The 21,666-nt window shown below is 31.0% G+C and overlaps 3 protein-coding genes and 1 long non-coding RNA gene across 9 annotated transcripts; 1 reads left to right on the top strand and 3 right to left on the bottom strand.

Moving 5' to 3' along the window:
* The first annotated feature begins 475 nt into the window (after positions 1-475).
* Positions 476-15,050, top strand: qtc (GRIP domain-containing protein quick-to-court). 5 transcript variants are annotated; one of them, XM_087404535.1, is made up of 10 exons: positions 476-1,124; positions 2,019-2,049; positions 4,574-4,813; positions 6,423-6,706; positions 8,533-8,814; positions 9,538-10,089; positions 10,169-10,405; positions 10,488-10,583; positions 11,246-11,347; positions 12,740-15,050. In XM_087404535.1, the coding sequence occupies exons 3-10, from the start codon at positions 4,597-4,599 to the stop codon at positions 12,947-12,949; spliced, it is 1,980 nt and encodes a 659-aa protein (XP_087260661.1). In that variant the 5' UTR covers positions 476-1,124; positions 2,019-2,049; positions 4,574-4,596; the 3' UTR covers positions 12,950-15,050. The 5 variants fall into 5 exon arrangements, with proteins under 5 accessions (XP_087260661.1, XP_011065702.2, XP_087260660.1 ...); XM_011067400.2 differs by lacking the exon at positions 2,019-2,049 and adding an exon at positions 12,193-12,250 and having other exon boundaries at positions 477-1,124; positions 12,740-12,771; XM_087404534.1 differs by lacking the exon at positions 2,019-2,049 and having other exon boundaries at positions 478-1,124.
* Positions 3,980-6,552, bottom strand: LOC147910189 (uncharacterized). Its single transcript, XR_015544587.1, has 2 exons — positions 6,414-6,552; positions 3,980-4,848 (listed from the first exon to the last, which is right to left on the bottom strand). It is a non-coding gene; the product is annotated as an uncharacterized LOC147910189 (long non-coding RNA).
* LOC105152857 (large ribosomal subunit protein uL5) lies at positions 15,027-16,799 on the bottom strand. The gene is made up of 5 exons (XM_011067375.2): positions 16,706-16,799; positions 16,098-16,271; positions 15,870-16,019; positions 15,653-15,800; positions 15,027-15,331 (listed from the first exon to the last, which is right to left on the bottom strand). Exons 1-5 carry the CDS (start codon positions 16,709-16,711, stop codon positions 15,204-15,206), a joined length of 606 nt encoding a protein of 201 aa, XP_011065677.1. The 5' UTR covers positions 16,712-16,799; the 3' UTR covers positions 15,027-15,203.
* Positions 16,800-17,908: 1,109 nt separating this feature from the next.
* On the bottom strand, positions 17,909-20,322 carry RpL11 (ribosomal protein L11). 2 transcript variants are annotated; one of them, XM_011067388.2, is made up of 5 exons: positions 20,131-20,322; positions 19,526-19,693; positions 19,291-19,440; positions 19,067-19,214; positions 17,909-18,082 (listed from the first exon to the last, which is right to left on the bottom strand). In XM_011067388.2, the coding sequence occupies exons 1-5, from the start codon at positions 20,134-20,136 to the stop codon at positions 17,955-17,957; spliced, it is 600 nt and encodes a 199-aa protein (XP_011065690.1). In that variant the 5' UTR covers positions 20,137-20,322; the 3' UTR covers positions 17,909-17,954. The 2 variants fall into 2 exon arrangements, with proteins under 2 accessions (XP_011065690.1, XP_087260665.1); XM_087404539.1 differs by lacking the exon at positions 20,131-20,322 and adding an exon at positions 19,780-19,926.
* Between the last annotated feature and the right edge of the window lie 1,344 nt (positions 20,323-21,666).

Here is a 21,666-nt window from a genome sequence, read left to right as displayed (position 1 = left end):
CAGTCTCCTTATACTCGTATTCATAGTCAGACCTTATATTTAAGGTTTCCTTAAATTTATCTTTAGATACTCTACGAATTATTTCATTGGCTGCTGAGCATCTAAAGATATAATAAATTTAAGGAAGCCTTAAGTACAAGGTCTGACTATGAATACGGGCATAAAGCTGGAAACACAATGAAAAGCACAGGCAATAGGAATAGGGAATAAAAGATTTCAACCTATCAGAAAGCGTCCATTCTATTATTCATGGTTTCTAAGTTGAAATCTCTTATTCCCTGTTTCCTATTGTTCATATTCCTGTGCTTTTTATTGTATTATGTTTCCAGCTTTAGTCTCTATCCTCCATTCCAAATATTGTACATAACGTGAATTTGCTCCTCATCATCGATAGATGTCGTGCGCAGTCCTCGGCGGTCGGAATTAGATCGTGAGCGTCATTCGTGATATGCGATAAATACATAAATTATATCGTTGATAACTTTCTCATCGCCAACGTCACATGATCTCCAGTGCGAGTTCGTTGTTTCCCTTGAATGGTGATATATTTCAGCTTGTTTGACTTTACATCATTTGCATCCATTTCACGTCGCCGCGGCCAGTTGCGGCAACATTCACACTTATATCACTGTCATCGCTGTGCGACACTGTGCGACCAGTGTGATTGGTCGCCTGTGTGTGTGTATGTGTGTGTATGTGGTGTGTGAGCGACCGAATCTCGTATTCTAGTTGAAAGAGAAGTGAGTATATACAACCAATGTGTATGTGTGTGTATATATATATACATTAAAGAAAGAGAAAGAGAGAGTGAGAATGTGAACTATAAGAAGGAGGGAGAAGTTGCCCGATCTTGCACTCGCACAGTCGCGAATCCAATCTCGTTTCGACTTCTTTGGGGGGAACCACGTGGTCCATCCGGACTACCCGAAGTGACAGTGGGTATTCGACCGTGCGCGAAAGTTGACGTGTGTCGAGGTGTTTTCTCCATAGATTTGTTGATTTATTCCTCATGAAAACAGATCGTGACTCGCAACTGTGCGCCTCTGGAACAGCTTTGGGAAATAAACGAACAAGCGAATGATCGAACGTGTCTCTCCTGCGATACCGGTGCGCTTTTCACTGAGGTGAGTGTCCGCGTGAGCTTTGCGAATTAACGATTCCTCTTTCAATCATTTCAGTCAGTTCAGTTGCTGGATCGGATGCATAGTATGTTACGCAGTGTCTTTTCGAAGTGGTCAAAAAGAAGGGGAAGAGAAGATAAATGAGAGAGTGTCGAGTGTTTTTAAAATATTACGCGAAGAAAAAAAGCGCTGACGATCGACATTCGCGATAAATTGATAAGTTTTTTCAGCTTTTTTTTTGCATACCGCAGTCTTTCGTATATCCTTCCAATTTCATCTCTGTTATTTTTTTCTCTTCCAATATACTTGATTTCTCTCGAGTGCAGGAAAAACATGTGATGTTAAAAAAAAAAAAACGTAGTCCGTGGCGTCTTATCGAGAGATATCACGGACCAACAACAAAAATAGTGATTGAAAAACATCGTCACTAACGGTATTGATATTTTTTTTCGGAAGAGAAAATATCCTCAACATTCTTGAGATACGTTAAATTATATTCTCGTGCGTGTAAATGTAAATGCTGACTGGTGCTGACTCTTCATATCGCTCGATGTTAATTTATACTAACGTTCGTTTCCTGGTTCATTAACGCGCTAGTTTACGTATAATTATTTTACTTATATAACGTGTGTGACGTTTATATTTTGCGTCGATCGATCGACCGCTCGAATGTGTTGTGTATACGGAAAAATTATATCGACCTGTTTTGAAGGATTTATCATTTTATCGATCTATCGATATATCGTTTGTGTAAAAAATCTGCGTGCTTGATACTTCATAATATGAATGAAACGTACAAATTGTAGTATATACATGGAAATATCAAATATATAGAATTATTTGCGTAGAAAAATCGAGTTTTACATAAAAATATTATTAACTATTATTCTTTTTCAGCTTTCGTTATTTTATCCTGTCTGCCGTTAAAGTATGTAAAAGATTTCATATCAGTCTTATACAGAAATATAATTAACCAATTATCTTATTTTATTAAGTTTAGAATTAATTAACTGTATTGTAGAATAGCTAAGTCAATATTTTCTTCCATAACAAAGTTTCGTTACAGGCGCATTAATTCTGTATATTGATTCCGATGAAACGCGAATAAAAAGTAACAGATCGTGGAAATGGATAAACTGTGTAATTAGTAATTATCTAACTTTAGCTAATACAAAATTAATTAATTGCATTATTGAATGAACAAATCAATATGTTTCCAATCAAGCATGAACTGTTTCTGCAAGTGCATTAATTCTATACATCGATTTCTGTGAAAAAGCGAGGAGGAATCGTTCGCGGAAAAAAGTGATTTGATAATAAATTTATAACATTTATTCATTAAATTCACGTTGCATGTACTTGTAACAAATAAAGTTTTTACGATCACCGTGTAGTATTGCGGCCTTCTATTAACGTAAAATTGTAGCCTTGTCAGCCGAAGTAAACGCTGCATAATGCCGCAGAAATATTCTTGAAATAGAACGTGGCCCAATCGATTATTTCATTTCGATAAAGGTCGCGGTTTTCCTTCGCGCCTTTCACTTCATTTCGACTGTCCTTTTGATTATGTTACGACTACTCGAAGTAGAATTATTTCTACTCAGCGTTCTCGGCTTTCATAAGCTCGGTGATGTTGAAACTGTTGAGTTACGATCGATTTACGTAATGAGGTTCCTAAACTGAAATATTCCGTATTTTTAGACTCGAAAAATTCGGAGAAGAAGATTGTGAGTCGGAATTTTTCTCTTTTCTTTGTGAGTCGTAAAAAGAAAATCTAGAATCATGAATAGAGACTTGCAGAATAAAATAAGAAACTTCCAGAATAAGTCAAAGTTAGAGGTTTTCAAAATAAATCAAATAAATGCAAATGAATTGCTGAATCGGAGTAAAATCATTTAACTTTCAATAACGAATCCAAAAAATAATTTAGCTGACAATATGATATTTATTGTTAATTAAAATTTTTTATCGATAATTATATGGAAAAATTATTTTTATCTTTTATCACTATACATTCATATACATTTTGTGGATATATTTTTTTAACTTTTTTTATATATTGACAGAGCAAAGTTGAAATGCGTTCGGGACACATACAATTCTCTTTGAAATCTGTTTACGTAATTTTGCTAATTCATTCCCAAGGCGCGCCGCGAAATTATGGTTCCGTATCCGGCTTCTGTGGCAAGGACGAAGTGCAGGCGAAATTAACGACACGCTTAATACACTCAATAATTGTGCGAATAACTTCGAGCTCTTGCTATTGCGGCATTTCAGCTGTCCGCAAAAACTGAACCTCGAATTATATTGCAATTTTTATTGCATTATAAATTTATTATTTACAATATACATTATTTATTATATATATGATTTATTAAAATTTATCTTGCTTAATTGTTATGGGTAGAAAAATTTAATTGACGTTATGAATTTAATATTTAACACAAAAGAAGAAAAAATTTAAATAATTTCTTTATATCCAATTAAGAATTTTTCTAAAGATTTTAATTTTTAAAAGTTTATTTAGGTAAATTTAAATAAAGTAAAATTTCATGAAAAAGAATAAATTTGAGAATTGATTCGAAATTCGCAGGCAATATCGTGCTGAAAGTCAGGAAGAAAAGTTTCGACATAGACAACTGACCTAGGTTCAGCGTACGGTAGCGCCTCGTCTAATCGATACGTCCTCGACCTTACTTAATATTGCCTTTTTCTGTTTACCGAAGGATCATTTATATTACGACAACGAGAAGAATTTATTTGTTAAGATAAACACAGTGATGTATGTATTATTAATATTTTCTTACGAATTATATAGGTATGAGTAGGATTAGGCAAAATTTTGAGAAACATCACGATTGCATATAAATAAATATTTTCATTTTTATTGATATTAAAAGTTTTGTATAAAATTGTATAAAAAGGATACTAATAGTATTGTACAATACTAATAATACTTAATCATGCAACATAAGAGTGTCTACTTAGAGACTCTAGTTACCACTGTTTTATTTCTTTTATTATGTTCCTCTTTGTTAATTCAAATATTATGAAAATCTATTTTTAGATTCTACCTACTTATAATCAGAAGTACCTATTTTATTCATTATTTAATTTTTATTAGATTTCTGTCTATCATCGAGATTATTTCAATCTTAATATATACATATATGTACACGAATTTACAAGCATTTCTGATTGAATATGATATGAACATTAATATTTTACTTCATTATTTAAAAAATTATAAAGTAAAATATTAATTATATGAATGTAACTAATACCTTACTTTATTATTTCGAAAATAAAGTAAGATTTCGTATCAATTCCAGATGAATCAATTTATGCGTTATATTTTATTTTATTATAGCAATTTTTCGTTGCAAGATTTCAAAATTTCGAATTCTTGATACTTTGGATAATAAACAAGTGCATTTCTCTTCTCGCATCAGGTGATAATTGTTGCGACGTCAAGATGAACGGCATGGATAGAATGGCTCGTTGCAACGAAGAATTTTTCCTGCAGCCGCTGCAACCAGTGCACACGGGTCAATCAACTCACTCTACCACCGTTATTTCGACGTCTCCCGTGACGCCGACGGCAACGTGTGTTATCACCGCGGCCGACAAGGTCACTGCCATTAATACCAGTTCTATTCACGTGCCAGGTGTCGAATCAGCTGGTAGCCCTAGTAAGTAGGCTGGAAATCCTCCGCAAAGATCACATCTGCATTAATTAACGATCAGCGTTATTATTAGACTATATTTTTCCAAATAACCGAGGATTATTTTTTTATACAGCTATATTGTTTGAGAGAAAGAGGGGGGGGGGGAGAGAGAGAGAGACTGATAGAAATCTGAATACTTTTTTCCTTTTATATTCAATTTATATTCAATTTATAGAATAGTCAGAAGAAGTAATATTATTTCGAGTATCACTCTCTATTGCCAATGTCACTTTTAACGGATTTTATTTTTATTTTATACATATCATTTTCATAAACCAATTTCATTATTGTTTTATCTCTTTTATTATATTGTCCTCTTTGTTTGTTGACTGTTGTAACTCATACATTATGAAAATGTAATTTTAGATTCTATCTATTCATAATCATTATTTATTTTCTACTAGATTTTTTTATATCATTTCTTAAAATTCCAACGCCAAATTTAGACTCATACTTTTCGAAAAAATTTATATTTCTGTATGTCTAAACTATGATTACGTGTAAAAATTTATGCATTGATAAATTGAATACATAATTAAGACATAAGAACGAATAAAAATCTTTTCTAGAATTTAAGAACTTTAGAGTTTATATTTCTACGCGTTTTTAAACTGTAATTGCGTTTAAGAATTTACAATTAATGAAATGAAATATACTCAAGACATAGTAACGAATAAAATCTTTTTCTAGAAATTAAAATTTATAAGATTTAAAATTTCACTAGTTAAAATGGGCAATAAAAAATATTAAAATTGCTATACTTTAATCATACATATCGTAAAAAATATAGAGAACAAACAAAAATTTCGAAAACAGTTTATACTAGGGATGCACTTTTTCGGATATACGAAAAGTATCTGATATCCGGTATTATCCAGCACTTTTTTACTATCCCGACAATCAAATATCATTAATATCCGAGATTTTATATCATTAAATTATTGATTTTTTATTATATAAATGTTCTATAATATATTTTTATATAATGCTGCAAAATTATAATGTTTTTCTCTACAATTATCATCTCTATTGATAATCAAACTCAGATAACATTAAAATTTTATTATTTCACTATTTTTTCCTTATAGTCTCTTTTCCTTTTTACTCTTTTTTTCTTTTTTCACTCAATTTTTTTTGTTTAGATATTATCCCGGAATCCGGTCGAATAGCTGGAAAATATCGGATATCCGATTTGAAAAATTGTCTTCTCGGATATCCGAATGGATATCGGATATCCGATGATACATTCTTTTCAGATATCCGATATTCGATAATTTTACGATATTCGGGTATCCTTAGTTTATACATATATAGGTATAATTTCAGTTTCATCATCGGAAATGATCTCATGATTTTATCACATTTGTTGAAAGACGATTCATTTCATAATGACAAAAAAAAGATTAACTTTAAAAAATTAAATTGATTTTTCTGAACTTTTAAGGAATATGAGATTACTCCGGAATTCTCTGAGCTTTAAAAGTGTACGCGATGCACAGATCCTCTATAGTCGCTCTCAATCACGATCCCATCTCCCGCTACTCAATTATTAACCGGAATATACCATGAGCAGCTACCACCTCGCCGCCGTCTCCGCTGGACTCCCGTATACCGAGGCCATCGCCGTCGGCTCTGCGTCGTGCCGCGAGCTTGCGCTTGCGCGGCGAACGTCTACCACCACATCATCCACGATCCACCACTGCCGCTGCAGCCAGCACGGCCCTGCTCGGCCACCAACATCATCCCCGTCGTCACAACCACCTCCTGCAATCGTCGCAGCAGCATCAACATCCGGATTATTGTATTTTCCCGGTCATCACGGAGAATGGAACTGACTCGCCGCGACAACGATCCTTCGTGAGTAAAGACACTGACACGCGTCTCCTCCTTGAGAAATTGTTCTTCCAAGTCCGGAGAAAATTGTCGACTACGCACGTCGCTACGCACTATGTAGAGATCCCTGTTCCGCGTTAAGTTCAAAGTATCGACTGCCGTACGACTGCTTGAACAAGGAACCTTGGATATAATTTCTGACGTTGAATATAATTTCTTTTGTCACACTACATAAAGAAACAAAAATTAAAGAGGTACTCAAACAGTAATAATCCCGGGATTGTATTGTATTAAGGAGTGAACGATTTAAAACTGGTAGCACATTTGCGTTTTGCTCATGTACTTATGCTTGTTTCCATAAAAAAAAAAATAGACTCAATTTTTATCTCGATTTTCTAAGAACTAAGAGAAGATAAGTAAGTTGTGCCGAGATTAAAGTTAATCTATTATTGGTAGACTAGTATAACATAGAATATTGTGCATGAATGAACTCGATATTCATTTCCTTATATTACTTTGTATTTTTTTACACAACAAGAAGCGTATTGAGAGTACCGAAGCGTAGTCTACCATCGCCCGCGTAAGATTCGTTAAGGTTCCCGACAAGAACTATAGAAGAAATTGAGCTCTGGCTTTTACGTTAGAATTTTGGTATGAAGACCTTTGTCTTTAGTCACTACTAGCTGTGGGAACTTTGGGACAGCGTTCAAAGTTCCGTTGATTAACGGGTGATTCGCACGTTAAGCCGTAGTAGTTGACCTGTGCTCGCCTTTGCGTGACCGTATACTCCGGATGATATCATTATTCCAAATGCGGTAATATAAGAAATCCAACAGGTAGGTAACTTGTTATAAATCCATCCATGTATCGATTTCGACGAGCTATCGTACATAAGCCGTGTCTTACATTTTTTTTCTAATTCTTTTAAATACTTGAAAATTTTAAAGATAATTGAGAATCATTAACGAAATAATTGGCTACACTTTTTCTTAACTCGCTTAAGAAATTTTGGGGATAATCAAGTCTACTTCTTATTGAAATAATTTTTTATTCAGTTCTAAATCACTGCCAAACTTTTTGTATTACTTTCAAATGCAATATAGAAATTTATAATTTTTTAATCATTTTTAATAATTTTTTTATTTGAGTAATTATTGAAGTAGGTTTCTAATCCTTTTAACGACTCAACAATTTTGAAAATACTCAAGGAACAATAACAAAATAATTACTATTTTTTAAAATTTATTTAAGATTTTAGAAATTTTGGATAATCGAAAAACGTTAACAAAATAGTTAGATGTACTTTTTTGATCCATTTAATCTAAAAATTTTAAAGATAATTGAGAAATGTTAATGAAATGGTTGATTATAACAAATTAAATTGAGATGAACATAAAGCAATAAACAGAAATAAAATTCGTATAATATGTAATTCTATTTTTTATATTTCTAATACATATATACATTATATTTCAATAGCATATATGGCATTTATTTTAATTTGCTCTCTGAAATCGGCATCAACATTTCAAGAGACTTTAAAGATAATCTCTTGTTTGATAGATTTACTTTAACTCTTTAAAAATACTACTTTTCAATGCTCCTTCCTTACTTCAAATAATTAATGATTCAACTGCGCGATTGTATTTATCAACGCGATATCTTTTGAAAGATTTGAAGCTATTCCCATACTTCAAACAACCACTAATTCAGTCATGTGCGATTGTATCTTTCAAATTAATACCATCATATATTGTAAGCGGCATTGTACATTGTCTATTCCATTCATATCTGTTTTAATGAATCGAGCTAACGGATGTTGTTAATAAAAAATGATTTACCGTTCACAGAGTCTCTCACTGACACCGGTGAGGCCGCGGCCAGGTCACGCGGCCTCTGGAGGAACAACAGCAGCGGGAATCAACGATGACAGTGATGCCGAGAGCGTGAAGAGTTATAGCAGTGCTTGCAGCACAGCGAGCGCCTGCGAGCATGCCTCCTTTGCATTGAATGGCACCACCTGGTCTGGTCGATCGCGAAAATATGTCGTGCATTGCTCGAATTATGTCGGCGATAACGAACAGTACCTCACGCCTACCCAGAGAGCGGCTAAACAAGTCCGAAAGTTTCAGGTAACGTCTTCAAAATGAAAATAACTGCATATCTTGTCATTCATTCTGCTCTTAAATTTCTTTGTATTAGCGCATTAACAATATAGTTGAATGCAGTATACATAATATGCTCTATTTCTGGAATTGAAAATATTATTTATGATTCTATGTCTTGAAATACATCATTTTTATAGATTAATAGTCATTTAATCATAAATAATATTTTCAATTCCAGAATTGATGAATATGTATATATTTAATATATTAGAATATTCGCACATGGTCAATCTCTTAATTTTTATTCCAAATAACAAAATTTAAAAAATTTCGACATAATTATATATTAAGAAAGATGATTTAAATCGAGATTTTTTAAAATTTTGTACCATATGTGCAGATTGTGTTCTAAAATATATCCGTTTTCAATCAGGAAAAGTGAATTTAAATTTTTTTTAAAGAAAATTGACACAAAATATAAGGCCAATTTTTAGTATATAACATCATAACAAAATTAATATCATTACTTACATATCTGAAGAATTTGAAATTTGTATAATATCGTAATAAATAATTAATTTTCTTTTCTCTTTTAAATAATTTTATATTTTTTACTTGTGTCTTTACTTTTCTTGTTGGAGTACGCTATACGTAAGTGTATATTTAATTATATAATAATTTTACTTTTTTTCTTGGTAAAATTATTATTGATATCGCGGTTGTTGATATCTCTATCTTTATGTTTAGGCTCTGTTGAAGGAAGCGCGCAAGGAAATCGATGAGAAGGATCGAGAGATCTTGCGTTTGACGAAGGAGGTTGTAGAGTTGAGGTTGTACAAGGCTTCTCTGAACAGTCCAGATGAGCGAACGGATAGCAGCGACGCTCTTACCGTGCGTGAGAACAATCCCTTCTCACCGGAGTCGCCGAGCAAGGATCTTCCCGATGAAGGTACCGCGGAGAAATCTATCGCTAGTCCGGAAACTCCGGAGAAGCGTGTGCACACAGATCTCCCTTCGTCATTAGCTGACTCCGGACACTTCGAAGATGGTTCCGTCCATTCGAAAGACTCCATATGCCTGCCTGAGCCGCAGCCAGAGATTACTGTTAGCACGACGACGTGTGCTAATACGGTATCCAATGATATTGTTTCCGATGTCAGTCCTGTGACACCAACAAGTGGTGTAGAACGAGACGAAGAGAGGCGTCGATTAGTTAGTCATTACGAAAATAGAATCGAGGATATGCATAGGCGGCACGTTGACGAACTGCAAGAGCTCAAACAAAAACACAATGATAAGGTGGAGTTTTTCATTCAATTGGTTTTAATTTTTGCCCACTTTATTCTTCTTGATAATAAAAAGCTATGTTTCGTATTAGGTGGAAAGCTTATTGAATCAACTATCTGAGGTCAACACTCGGTACTGTGAGGTGCGGCCGGCTGTGGATATCGCCGAGACTCGTGCGCGTGAATTAGAAGTGGAATTAGAGGCTGTGAAAACTGAGCTTAATGAACAGAAAACGCTTTTGAATGAGCAAGAAGAGAGAAATAAACAAATGTACCTGAAAATGTATGCCAAAGGTCAAGAAGCCGCGCGCATTGAACAAGCCGATCAGGTGCGATCAATATATCGAAAATAAATGTAAGAATGAAAAATATAAGTAAGATCGGCACTGAATACTTTTCATAAAATTACAGATATTCGTGCAGGCACATCAATCACCGCCTAAAGTCACCGTTGCAGAATTACTTCAACAGCTAACTATCACACAAGCTGAGTTAGAGAATATTAAGGTGAGATGTGATTTATTTATAGTCCACAATTAAAGTTTTGCGTTGACAAATATAGCGATATATAGATTGATTGAAAATTTTACTTGTTTTGTACAAGATGAGGAATTTTCAATGATTACTAATATTTTTCAAATAGAATTGTTAGTATGATCTTTAAGCGTTTTAAACACCAGTTATTAATAACAGTCTTTTTCAGCGAATTTATCATTTTCGTTATCATCAACAAGCTTTCATATTATTAGTTTGCATTTTGTGATATTTGTACACAATAAATTTCCTATTAATTCGACATTGCATTCTTATTTTTCTTGCTTAATCATTAGAATGTCTTTTGTACTTTCTAGATGCGTTCTATCTAAAGTATATAACGAAATCGTATAATAACTGATTTTCTCACGATTGAGACAAAAAGCGAGATTTGCTAGTGATTAATTATGCTAACACAATAACACACCTAATAAGGTGAATCTCAACGCGTTTTTTTTACATAGTAAAAAATCAGCTTTTACATTTGTTTCGCAGGCATTGTTTATTCATTTCTCACATTTATCACATTTATTACACTTATTATGCGTGTACATCACATTTCGAGCATCCTTGTAGTTCACAATACTCTCGTACTAACGATGTGCCACTTTTTTTGGTCGCCGCTCACACTCCAGGACACAAGCTACTCGCCTGAACCTCACATTTCAGCCGAACGTAGCCAAAGTTTATTAAGCGCTCAGGAGGCTGTTTCTCTCTGGGTCCTTGGCACACGTAAGGTCTGTATCTTAACTCGGCTGCTACGTGACGCAACTCTCATCCACTTTTTATCGCCCATAAAGTAGCAGTTGTTCGCATATATGATGCACCGGTATTCTATCAATGTTTTATTGCATCAAGAGCTGATATTTCAACACACAAATGTAATATTTGTCATGGTTCCCTCTTATAAATTCAGAAATTAGATAAATAGATTGATATATATATATATATATATGTGTGTGTGGACATATCTTTTATAACTTGTTTAAATAATTTATTATTTTGTAACTTCCCTGATAGTAAAGTGTCTCGACAGAGTTTGCTGACGTGTTATGCCAGTATATTGGTGGCAGAAATCTAACAGAATCAGTATATTTAAGCAATCTGATAGCAGACTGGTAGCAGAAGCTGCAACTTCTATTCAGTTTCTGTAGCCAATTTTTTGACATAGCATGTCAACAGACTTATCATATTTCTGATGGCAGTTTGCTATCAGATATCGTCAAATATTACAGACGAAATTTTTTCCCCTTTCTGCTATTAGAAATCGATAGTTTACTCGTTCTGCTGAAAATCTCCGCAGGCTTGATTATTTGGGTTATTGCACAAATGTTATGTCAGAGTAATAGTCACATATTCATAAATGAAAAGAGTAATGTTAACTCTTTGGGGACAAATCTTGTATATAAGTTTCATAGGACAATCAGTTCTTGAATAAATAAGGGCGTGTGGAAAAGAGCACGATTGCGTTCCTCTTTTTTTTTTCCTTTTCATTCGCGTTAGTGAATGCTTGCTGCAACAATTGCATGCGGTCTATGAAGCACAAACGTAGATGGTTTATACTTCTATACGTTGCTCTTAGATCGGGCGATGTTATCCAGTGCACTTGGAAGAAACAGCCTCTTATATCTTCGGGCAATGTAAGTTTTGCACGAGCTTACAGGCAATGCACGCTTTCACCATACTTTCACTATATTGCATAAAACTTGTATACTGTATATTTGAATGTAGACAGATCGATTGATTCCAAGTGATTGATTTTAGTATTAACTCATTAAAATGTAATATTGTATTGTTTTAATACAAAATTGATGTATACATATTTTTTAAAACTTTTTAATTTCATATATATATATATATATATATATATATATGTTGTTTGTAATCGTTAAAGATTATATTTACAATATGTTAAATCTTAAAAATAGGACATATGAATATGTCTAGATTCAAATTTGATAAAACATAATCATATATACACAAACGATTATACATTTTCAATTGTACTCTTAATATTATATTATATTTTATATATATATATATATATATATATATATATATATATATATATATAAAATATAATATTTTAACTTAATTCTTTAACAAGTATGTTGTTTTGTTTTAATTAGGCAATGTATAGGCGTATTGTAGAGGCGAGAAGCAGTCAGGGTACTCTCGATCCGGAAATTACTCTTCAGTTCCTCAAGTCAGCAATCTACTATTTCCTAACTGATAAGGAGAATCATCACGGTCACTTAAATGCTATTGAAAGTATTTTGGGTTTCACGGACGCGGAAAGACATAACATTGATAGATACTATCGATCGGCGAGAAAATAATATTTTTAAAAAATTTTTAATATAGAAAGTTATATCATTATTGACGACTGGTGTTATACATTATCAGATTTAACACCTGAATTTTTCGAAATTTTAATTTTTTTTGGTGTTTTAAAAGTAAACATTTAAATGTGTTTGAAAAGTTTATTTTAATTTATTGATAGATATATTTGAAATATATATCATAAAAGCAACTTGCTCTTACAAAAATTCTAATTAATCTATAAAAATATATATGGTGTGTAATTTGTAAATAGCTGGCAATTTTAGGAGATTTTACTTTTATATTTAAATTTTTGGGATTTAATTAGTAAAGTAAATTATATACATACAGCTTGAATAGACTGAATTTATTTATAACTGTATGTAACATCAGTGCTCTGCGATGGTCATGTATTACAAATTAATATCACGCGTATCTTATGACTTGTGTGCTCTAAATTAGTAGTAAATATCCTAGTAATATTTGAAAAAATTATATCTAGTTATTAAAAATGATATTTCACTCTTTTAACAATTATTATGCATGCATTGCATCATAATAAATATTCAAAATTGAGCAAAAAATATGATATATATATATATAAAACAAGCTGTTAAGAGTTTCAAGTCGAAAATTTATCTTTATGTGATTATTTGAAATGCATACCCATCCTTATACGAATGTAAAAAGTTGCATATATCTTTCTCGTTATTACATGGGAATCCTCGAATATAGATAAATAAATTTATTTATATATTTATCTGTTATAAATGAAATATATATCTATATACACATATACATGCATATATCAGGATAAGAATTATCAGAGATTTGTCCATCTTTCAAATTTTCAAATATGTACAAGAAAGTGATTTTGAAGGCAAATGGTCACTAGAAATTTTTTTGTACATATGCATAACTCTGAATCATCCTGTATATATGTATATCTATATCAAAGTCTGGTAACATGACGTCCAGGTAAGGTAACAATATGGAGACTGAAGGATATATCTTGCCTTTTTATCTGCTCGTAACTTCAAGTTAAGTAGGTCGTGGAAAGTTATACAAGTGCAACTAATTATAGTGGACGTCAATAAGCATACTTCCTATGTCTTATCATAATTATAATTATTCATTTTTTATGGGATGTTTTTGTGTATTTAAATTAAAACCAAAGAGTAATGAGTTAATTATTGCGAACAAATGTTGGTTTATAATTAAGTTTAATACTTGGCACCAACCACTGGATTAAAGTTACCTTCTGTTATTAAAGTTCTGAAGTTGTTGCGATAAAAATATCGTAAAATTAGATATAAGTGATCTTTTTGCTTATGTTATGAAATGAAATTAGCATTATATTATGATATAAAATCAATATAAATGGAAACAATAATTTCTTTAGCACTAAGATTTTTGTAATTCTGAATGAAAGTAGTCTGAAAAGTGTATGTCTAAGGTGCCAATAAGTACGAATGTTTATAGCACATACAGATCGCTTTTTTAAGCAGCATTCTCCTAATCAATATTTTATAAATCAAGAAACAGAAATGTATTGACAGTAATATCTACTATATCAAAACGTCCAATGTAAGAAAAGAATTATATATATAGAGTTTCATATAATATATAAGTGCAATAACATATTTCTCTAACTCTGAGATTGTAGATAATGTTCATTTTATAATAAAGTTCCTTTATGTGAGTGTTATATTCGTTGGGCCTAATTAAGCTCGATTATAATTAATAAAACTCGAATGTCATTCCATCGAAAATAATAACAAATAATGCTAAAAATAAGCGCATTTGACACTCTGTAATCATTCTATCAGTGTTTACCGAATTGGTAAACACAGGATAGAATGATTACGGATCTCCGATTTGTAAAATCGAACATAACTTTTAAATAGATTATGGGCGTGATCGTATTATATTTCTAATACAATATTTCTCATAAATTTCATAATTACGTACAATAAATTTCGTCTGTTTTATGTATTCCTTATTTTTACACTTAACAGTGAGGACAGTTACGTCTCCTTGTTTTATTTTCACGATCAGTGTTTTGATTGTATTATTGCAATATGAGAAGAAATAAAAATCTTAAAGCTTTATATTAAATCTTTTCTTATTCCTAAACATCACAATTTCGTAAGTAATTTGATTGAGCAACCTGAAGATGTTATGTAAGGTTTAAATATATTACTAAAGAATGAAAACAATTTTTTTAAAGATTATTTACTAAATTGTATAATACAAAATACATATGATGTATTATTTTCTTCCAGTTATAATTATACCATCGTATTTTTGTTGAAACCACTTGATTGCGTCTTCTTTGGTAAGTCTGTGTTGGAAACCAACCTTACCAGTTTTCCTTCTCCTGTGAGCTACGTTAAATCCTGTAAATTAAATTTATATTTTATAATTTATAATTGCACACTTATCCATTCTATGATATTTTCATTATTCTTTTAATATATTTATGTATTAACATAATAAATATTGTTGTAAAATATATATGTAAATGTGTTTAATTAAAGTGTAGTCTCAATCAAGTAACACACCCAGTAAAATAAAGTGGGCATGAGTTGCAAATATGAAACATTTTCTCTAGCACATTTCAAATGTATAGACACCTCTATAAAACAAGGATATCTATGATGCTAATTGTGCAATATTTTATACATTCAATATAATAAAAATTGATAATCATTACTAACCTGGACGTCCCAATACAACGTAGAAATCTAATCCATAAATACCGATACTAGGATCATATTTGATTCCCAAGTCGATATGTTCTTGAATACCAAAACCAAAGTTTCCAGTGCAAGAAAAGTTTTCTTTTTTCAATTCATATTCACGTACCTATAATCAAATAATGCATAGAATCATAGTATAGGTACAAATTGTATACGTAAAGATCTGAATTTTTACCTTCAAGCCTCGTTCCAAAATCTCTTCAGCTTTAGCGCCGCGAACAGTACAATGAACAGCTATTTTCTCGTTACGACGAATACCGAACGAACGTACTGTATATCGAGCTTTAGAAAATACTGGCTGCTGGCCAGTCAGTTGTTCCAAGACCTATATGAAAAATTACTTTAAGTTGAAGAGTCAACTGTCAGAAAGATTTCGTTTAAAATAAAAATATGTAAAATTTACCTTGGCAGCACGTGTCAAACGATCACCAGATTCACCTACACAAATATTTAGGCATAACTTCCGGATTCGAACCTCACGCATTATATTCTTGGATGCATCTTTAGGTTCCTTCTTCAACTTCGTTTTCTTTTCGATTTTCTTCCCGGTTTTTTTTTCGGGCGCTTTCTTTAACTCCTACGATTAATAATTATTCATCTACACAGTTCATTATTAATTTAACTTCATAAATGAACTAATATTTTAATATCTAGCCAGCGTTGATAAAATATGTTGTTAATAAATTATCTATATATGAATTAAATTTTTCTTTACAATGGAAACTATTCCAAAATCCACAATAAAGTATATATATATATATATATATATATATATATATATATATATATATATATATATAAAATACTGATTAAAAACAAGCGTGGACTCTTATCGGTTTATCAAAGCGACAGTTTCAAATATCGACGCTTTAATAAGAAAATAAATATCATTGATAATTTATGACAGTTTCAGTTATTTCTATATCATAATTATATTTAACGAAAATAAATGATGTAAGAGATACATGCAGATTAAGAGAAGTTTTTCCGAGGTAAGGAAAGTGAACTCACCGCCATTTTGAAGAAAAGAACTGAGACGAGACGTGAGAGCGCTGCTGAACTGAATTGGCGCCAGTGGTGCCACTAGCGCGGAACGGCGGAACCAGTTTAACGGTCACGATCGCCAATAATGCTGCTTTTTCTCACGCACGCGTGTTCAAGATAAGTTTGATCAAATTTTGAAATACTGTTCTACAAATATCTTTACTTATAACAATTCTTTTTTCCTTCTTATATAATACTGATCTTTTTTTTCTTATACATGTAGTTTGTTTTTAATTTAATCCGGGTATATATTATAGTCAGTCGAAGCTTTTTATACGGTTTAATAGAAGTTCTCCATGACAGTTGAGATTTTATAGTATTAACACCGACGAGATGCTATTAAAGACGGTCGATGCTTATGGAAGTTCGCGTGCCTGTTAAAATTTAAGTGATTAATAGAGGAAAGATAATCAAAAGATTAAAATATTTATATGCTAAACACTGTATTTACCTAAGCATTTAATTAAAACCCAACATGAATTGATCAGAATTGAACTTCATTTTTGTGTGTGCGTGCGTGTGTGTATACATGCGTAAATAATGAATGCATGCACGCACGCGCGCACATGGGATGAATTACAATCATAACTTGAGCTAATGATTGCGATATCTTAAATTTGGAACAATTCAGCGAAAAATGATTATATCGAACTCCGTAACAAAGCATTTTAAAGATAAAATTCCATACTTTCATGTGCATTTTGTCCTATTAAGCTGCAACACCTGATTCACATCATTTGCGTTGTAATCCCGGACCTTCGATTATCAATTTCGCATCTTCTCAGTCTGTAATTTGCCATTTTGAAAATAGTGACAGGATAATTATTATTCAAATATTCTTAAAGTGGACACTTCAAGTTTCATTTTACATTTTTAAACATATTTTTATTTTTATTATTTACCAAGTTATGATCATTTGAAGTTTGATAAATTTTTCTTCAATTTTCAATGCCACTTTTTTGCAGGTGAGTGTACATACATTCTTCTATTATATAGCTTTTATTACATAGTGAAATTTTCTATTTTCACCATAAATACATGAATTAAGCCAATCGTGTAGTAAAGATTTTTTACTATCTTATTATTTTTATTTAAAAAAAAACGATAGAATTTTATAATAGAATACATATATGTATATATATGTGAGGTATATAATTAAATTATAAATAATTATTGATAAAACTTTTTATGAAGAACACATATGTTACAATATACATTATTTTTTTCCAGCTATAATGATTCCATCATATTTTTGCTGGAACCATTTCATAGCATCTTCTTTGGTAAGACGGTGTTGAAAACCAACCTTACCAGTCTTTCTTCTTCTGTGTGCTACGTTAAATCCTGTAAATAAAAAATACACATTTAATAATATATATACATTCATATATAAAGTGTAGAACTTCGAACTAATTTCTCTTCTAACTTATATCCAGTATTCAGTTATCCGATGAATCATTATTTGTTGCATTCCGTTAAATATTAAAATATTTATATATTAATACTAAACACTGTATTTTTGCGTAAGTATATACAAATATTTTAATATTTAAAAGGTCTCGATTAGGAATGCAACAAATAATGATTCGTCGGATAACTGAATATTGGATATGCAATGATTTGATAATCAAATACTGAATCTTATCCGATAAAAGGCGGATAACTAAATTTTATTCCATAAAATCAGATAAGGCAGATACTCGGATATTATCTGGAAATTGCTCAGAGATTAAAAAATGAAAAATTTTTTCACAATAAAACAAGAATTTTTTAAATGTAAACATTATAAGTTAAACTATAAAGATATTTCTTACGAAAAAATATTTAAAAAAATAATATATAACAAAAATGTAATATACAAAGAATAAAGACATAAAAAATTATTTCAATTTAATTTTTAAATTATATTACATTATATATGTTAATATTGAAACATTAATAAAAGAATAGTTTATAAATTGACCACATATACATACCATAAAATATTTTGAAAATTAAAATATTTTTTAATATGTATAATTATTTCTATCCAAATTGTGGAAAAAAACTTCTTTACTGAATCCGACTGAATAGCTAAATTATCCAGCCAGATAGCTGAATTGTAAAAACCTGGCTAGACAGGCCAGGAATTACTGAATATCTGTTGCATCCCTAATTTCATACACAATTAAGTAACCATTTAGTAAAATGAAACAGACATGGTTCTCACAAATATGAAATATTTCCTAACACATTTAAAAATATAAATTAAATATATTTTACCATCAAACAAAGATATCTATTGTGTGTGTGTGTGTGTATTCTGTAATTAAAATAGTAATTACTAACCTGGACGTCCAAGTACAACGTAGAAGTCTAAGCCATAGATACCAATACTGGGATCATATTTGATTCCTAAGTCAATGTGTTCTTGAATCCCGAAACCAAAGTTTCCAGTACCAGAAAAGTTTTCTTTCTTTAATTCATATTCCCGCACCTGTAATCAAATGACATATTAGCATTATAGTAGAAGCATAAATTATACATATCTAAAGATTCTTTGACTTTTTCACCTTTAGACCACGCTCCAGAATCTCTTCAGCTTTGGCGCCACGTACAGTACAATGTACAGCTATTTTTTCATTACGACGGATACCAAATGAACGTACTGTATACCGAGCTTTGGAAAACACTGGTTGCTGCCCAGTCAGTTGTTCCAAGACCTATATGAAAGATTATTATAAGTTTAGAGATTCTCAATTGTTAAAAATATTTTGATAAAAATAAAATCATACTTGTAAAATCTACCTTGGCAGCACGCGTCAAGCGATCACCAGATTCGCCTACACAGATATTTAGGCATAATTTTCGAATTCGGACTTCACGCATTATATTCTTGGATGCATCTTTTGGCTCCTTCTTTGGCTTCTTCTGAAGCTTCTTTTTGAATTTTTCTTCAGGGGCATTTTTCGTATCCTAATTAATTCAAGTACAAATTATTAATTGATGTAGAATCATGTAGAATTCTTAACCTAAGTACCACTTGACAAGTATCTATTAACCTATGGATTCATCTATTAATCTATGGATAAAATATATTTTTAATGAATTATTTATTTTGATACTAATTTATCGAAAGTTCAAAATAAATGACTCAAGAAATCTCATTATTGTGCAAATGTGTTAATGACAATGACAATATGTTATAAATGCAAACAAACGTAAAATTTCGTCCAGAGACGGACAACTATTAAAATAGATGGCTTTAATAAAAATTTAGTATTCTCGATAATTTATAGTATCAGTTATGTCCACGTTACAGTGATATTTAATAAAATTAAATAATATAAAAAAACAGAGATCAAGAGAAAAGTTAACTTCTTTTGAGAGAGATGCAAAAAATGTACACTCACCGCCATGTTAAAGAGCAAGATCACAGAAAAAAAGAGTAGCAGTAGACAGCTGACAGAACAACGCAAGTGGCTATAGGCAGAAAGAAATCTGAGATTTCAGAACGGCCCTTTCAGCCTTTTTCATTGACGCTCGAAGGTCCTTGTATGTACATTGACGGCACAATATATTTTTATGAAAACTACGTATCACATTATCGACACTGCTGAAAATAGTGTTGAAAATTATGATGCTTGTCCGTGCTACATCCATAATTATAAAGATAATATGTACAATATAAAATTTACTTAACTTTTTCAAAATTTTTATAACCCATTTTGTTTCATATCACAATTAAAATTGCAATAAATTTAATGATTAGAAAAATTAATTTGAAAATATGGAGTTACACCGCGTGATTTAAGCATAAATATTATATATCATTATAAATTATAAAATATCAAAGTTTAAATCATTTTCATTTTAAATTAATTCTATTAAGTTCTAAAATTTTACTTCTTTTAAACAAATAAAAATAAATTTAAGCACATAAAAAAGAATTATAAAGGGAATAAATGTTGTAAATATTTATTCATGATAAATGAGGAATGCTATTGTAAGAGAAACTGCAATATTAATATTTAAATATATTTATTGTTTAATTTGGAGGATATGACATATTTCTACTTGCCATATAGATCTAAAATGATTACATAGCACCTTTAGCAAAGAGCTTGTATAAACATATATGCTTGTCAAATGCATAGTAGTTGTCCGATCGAACAAATCATGGCAAATTGTACCGCGTGATTAATGAAAATAAACTTACGAAATTCAAGTACATGTGCCAGCATAAATATATATCAATTTAAAATGAAATCTCGGATATCAAACAAAAATTTTACGCTTACTAAGGCCTCTCTCTCTCTCTCTCTCTCCCCCAATCTCAGCATATGTATATAGTCCATCAGACATTAGTGTACACAATCACGTAATAATACACAACTCCTTTTATTCTTAGCTATATAACAATTGCATATTTCTCGAGGAAATATCGTTCATCGATACGATTTCTTTAAACGTAATTATGAAAATTAATTTATTTGTTACTTTCTGACACGTAATTGTGTTTCCTTCCGTTTAATATGAAAACTGAACGTGAAATTAATTTGTTCGGATAATTTATTTTAAATATAAATTGTAATCACCCGAACAAATTACGCAGAAAATTTTTTATTTTCACTTATTAAATTAACTTGTTATGCCTTATCTGACGCATTCTTTATAATTTCTATCAGTTTTCATAGAAAACCATTTTTCCTTATTCCCAATATTCTTCGTTCATTCCGTTAAATAATCATATGTACATTCATTTGATTTTATCGTAATGTTTATCGAAACAATACAGTTTTTCGATCATGCTCAAGAAAATTAATCTATTGATTTGTGTGACAGTCACGTATCATTCTTTCATTTTAGTGGAACTGAATGTAAAATTGGTTTGGATAATTTATTTTATTGTGTAAAATCTGTTGAATAAATGAGTAAATTATGACGTA

Source organism: Acromyrmex echinatior, chromosome 3, assembly GCF_024713525.1.
Source record: "Acromyrmex echinatior isolate Ae372 chromosome 3, ASM2471352v2, whole genome shotgun sequence".
Taxonomy (NCBI): domain Eukaryota; kingdom Metazoa; phylum Arthropoda; class Insecta; order Hymenoptera; family Formicidae; genus Acromyrmex; species Acromyrmex echinatior.
Note: the sequence above shows the minus strand (reverse complement) of the source record. Positions and strands in the feature narration are given on the sequence as shown.

What these genes read in the sequence shown, in the direction of transcription:
- qtc (XM_087404535.1), top strand. Translation starts at nt 4,597, where the DNA reads ATGAACGGCATGGATAGAATGGCTCGTTGCAACGAAGAATTTTTCCTG. An exon ending in CGAATCAGCTGGTAGCCCTA is followed by an intron (nt 4,814 to 6,422) that starts GTAAGTAGGCTG and finishes TACCATGAGCAG; the next exon opens with CTACCACCTCGCCGCCGTCT. An exon ending in CGCCGCGACAACGATCCTTC is followed by an intron (nt 6,707 to 8,532) that starts GTGAGTAAAGAC and finishes TACCGTTCACAG; the next exon opens with AGTCTCTCACTGACACCGGT.
- LOC105152857 (XM_011067375.2), bottom strand. An exon ending in GTTTGACACGTGCTGCCAAG is followed by an intron (nt 16,020 to 16,097) that starts GTAAATTTTACA and finishes TTTTTCATATAG; the next exon opens with GTCTTGGAACAACTGACTGG. An exon ending in CGTTGTATTGGGACGTCCAG is followed by an intron (nt 15,332 to 15,652) that starts GTTAGTAATGAT and finishes TTTAATTTACAG; the next exon opens with GATTTAACGTAGCTCACAGG.
- RpL11 (XM_011067388.2), bottom strand. An exon ending in GCTTGACGCGTGCTGCCAAG is followed by an intron (nt 19,441 to 19,525) that starts GTAGATTTTACA and finishes TCTTTCATATAG; the next exon opens with GTCTTGGAACAACTGACTGG. An exon ending in CGTTGTACTTGGACGTCCAG is followed by an intron (nt 18,083 to 19,066) that starts GTTAGTAATTAC and finishes TTTTATTTACAG; the next exon opens with GATTTAACGTAGCACACAGA.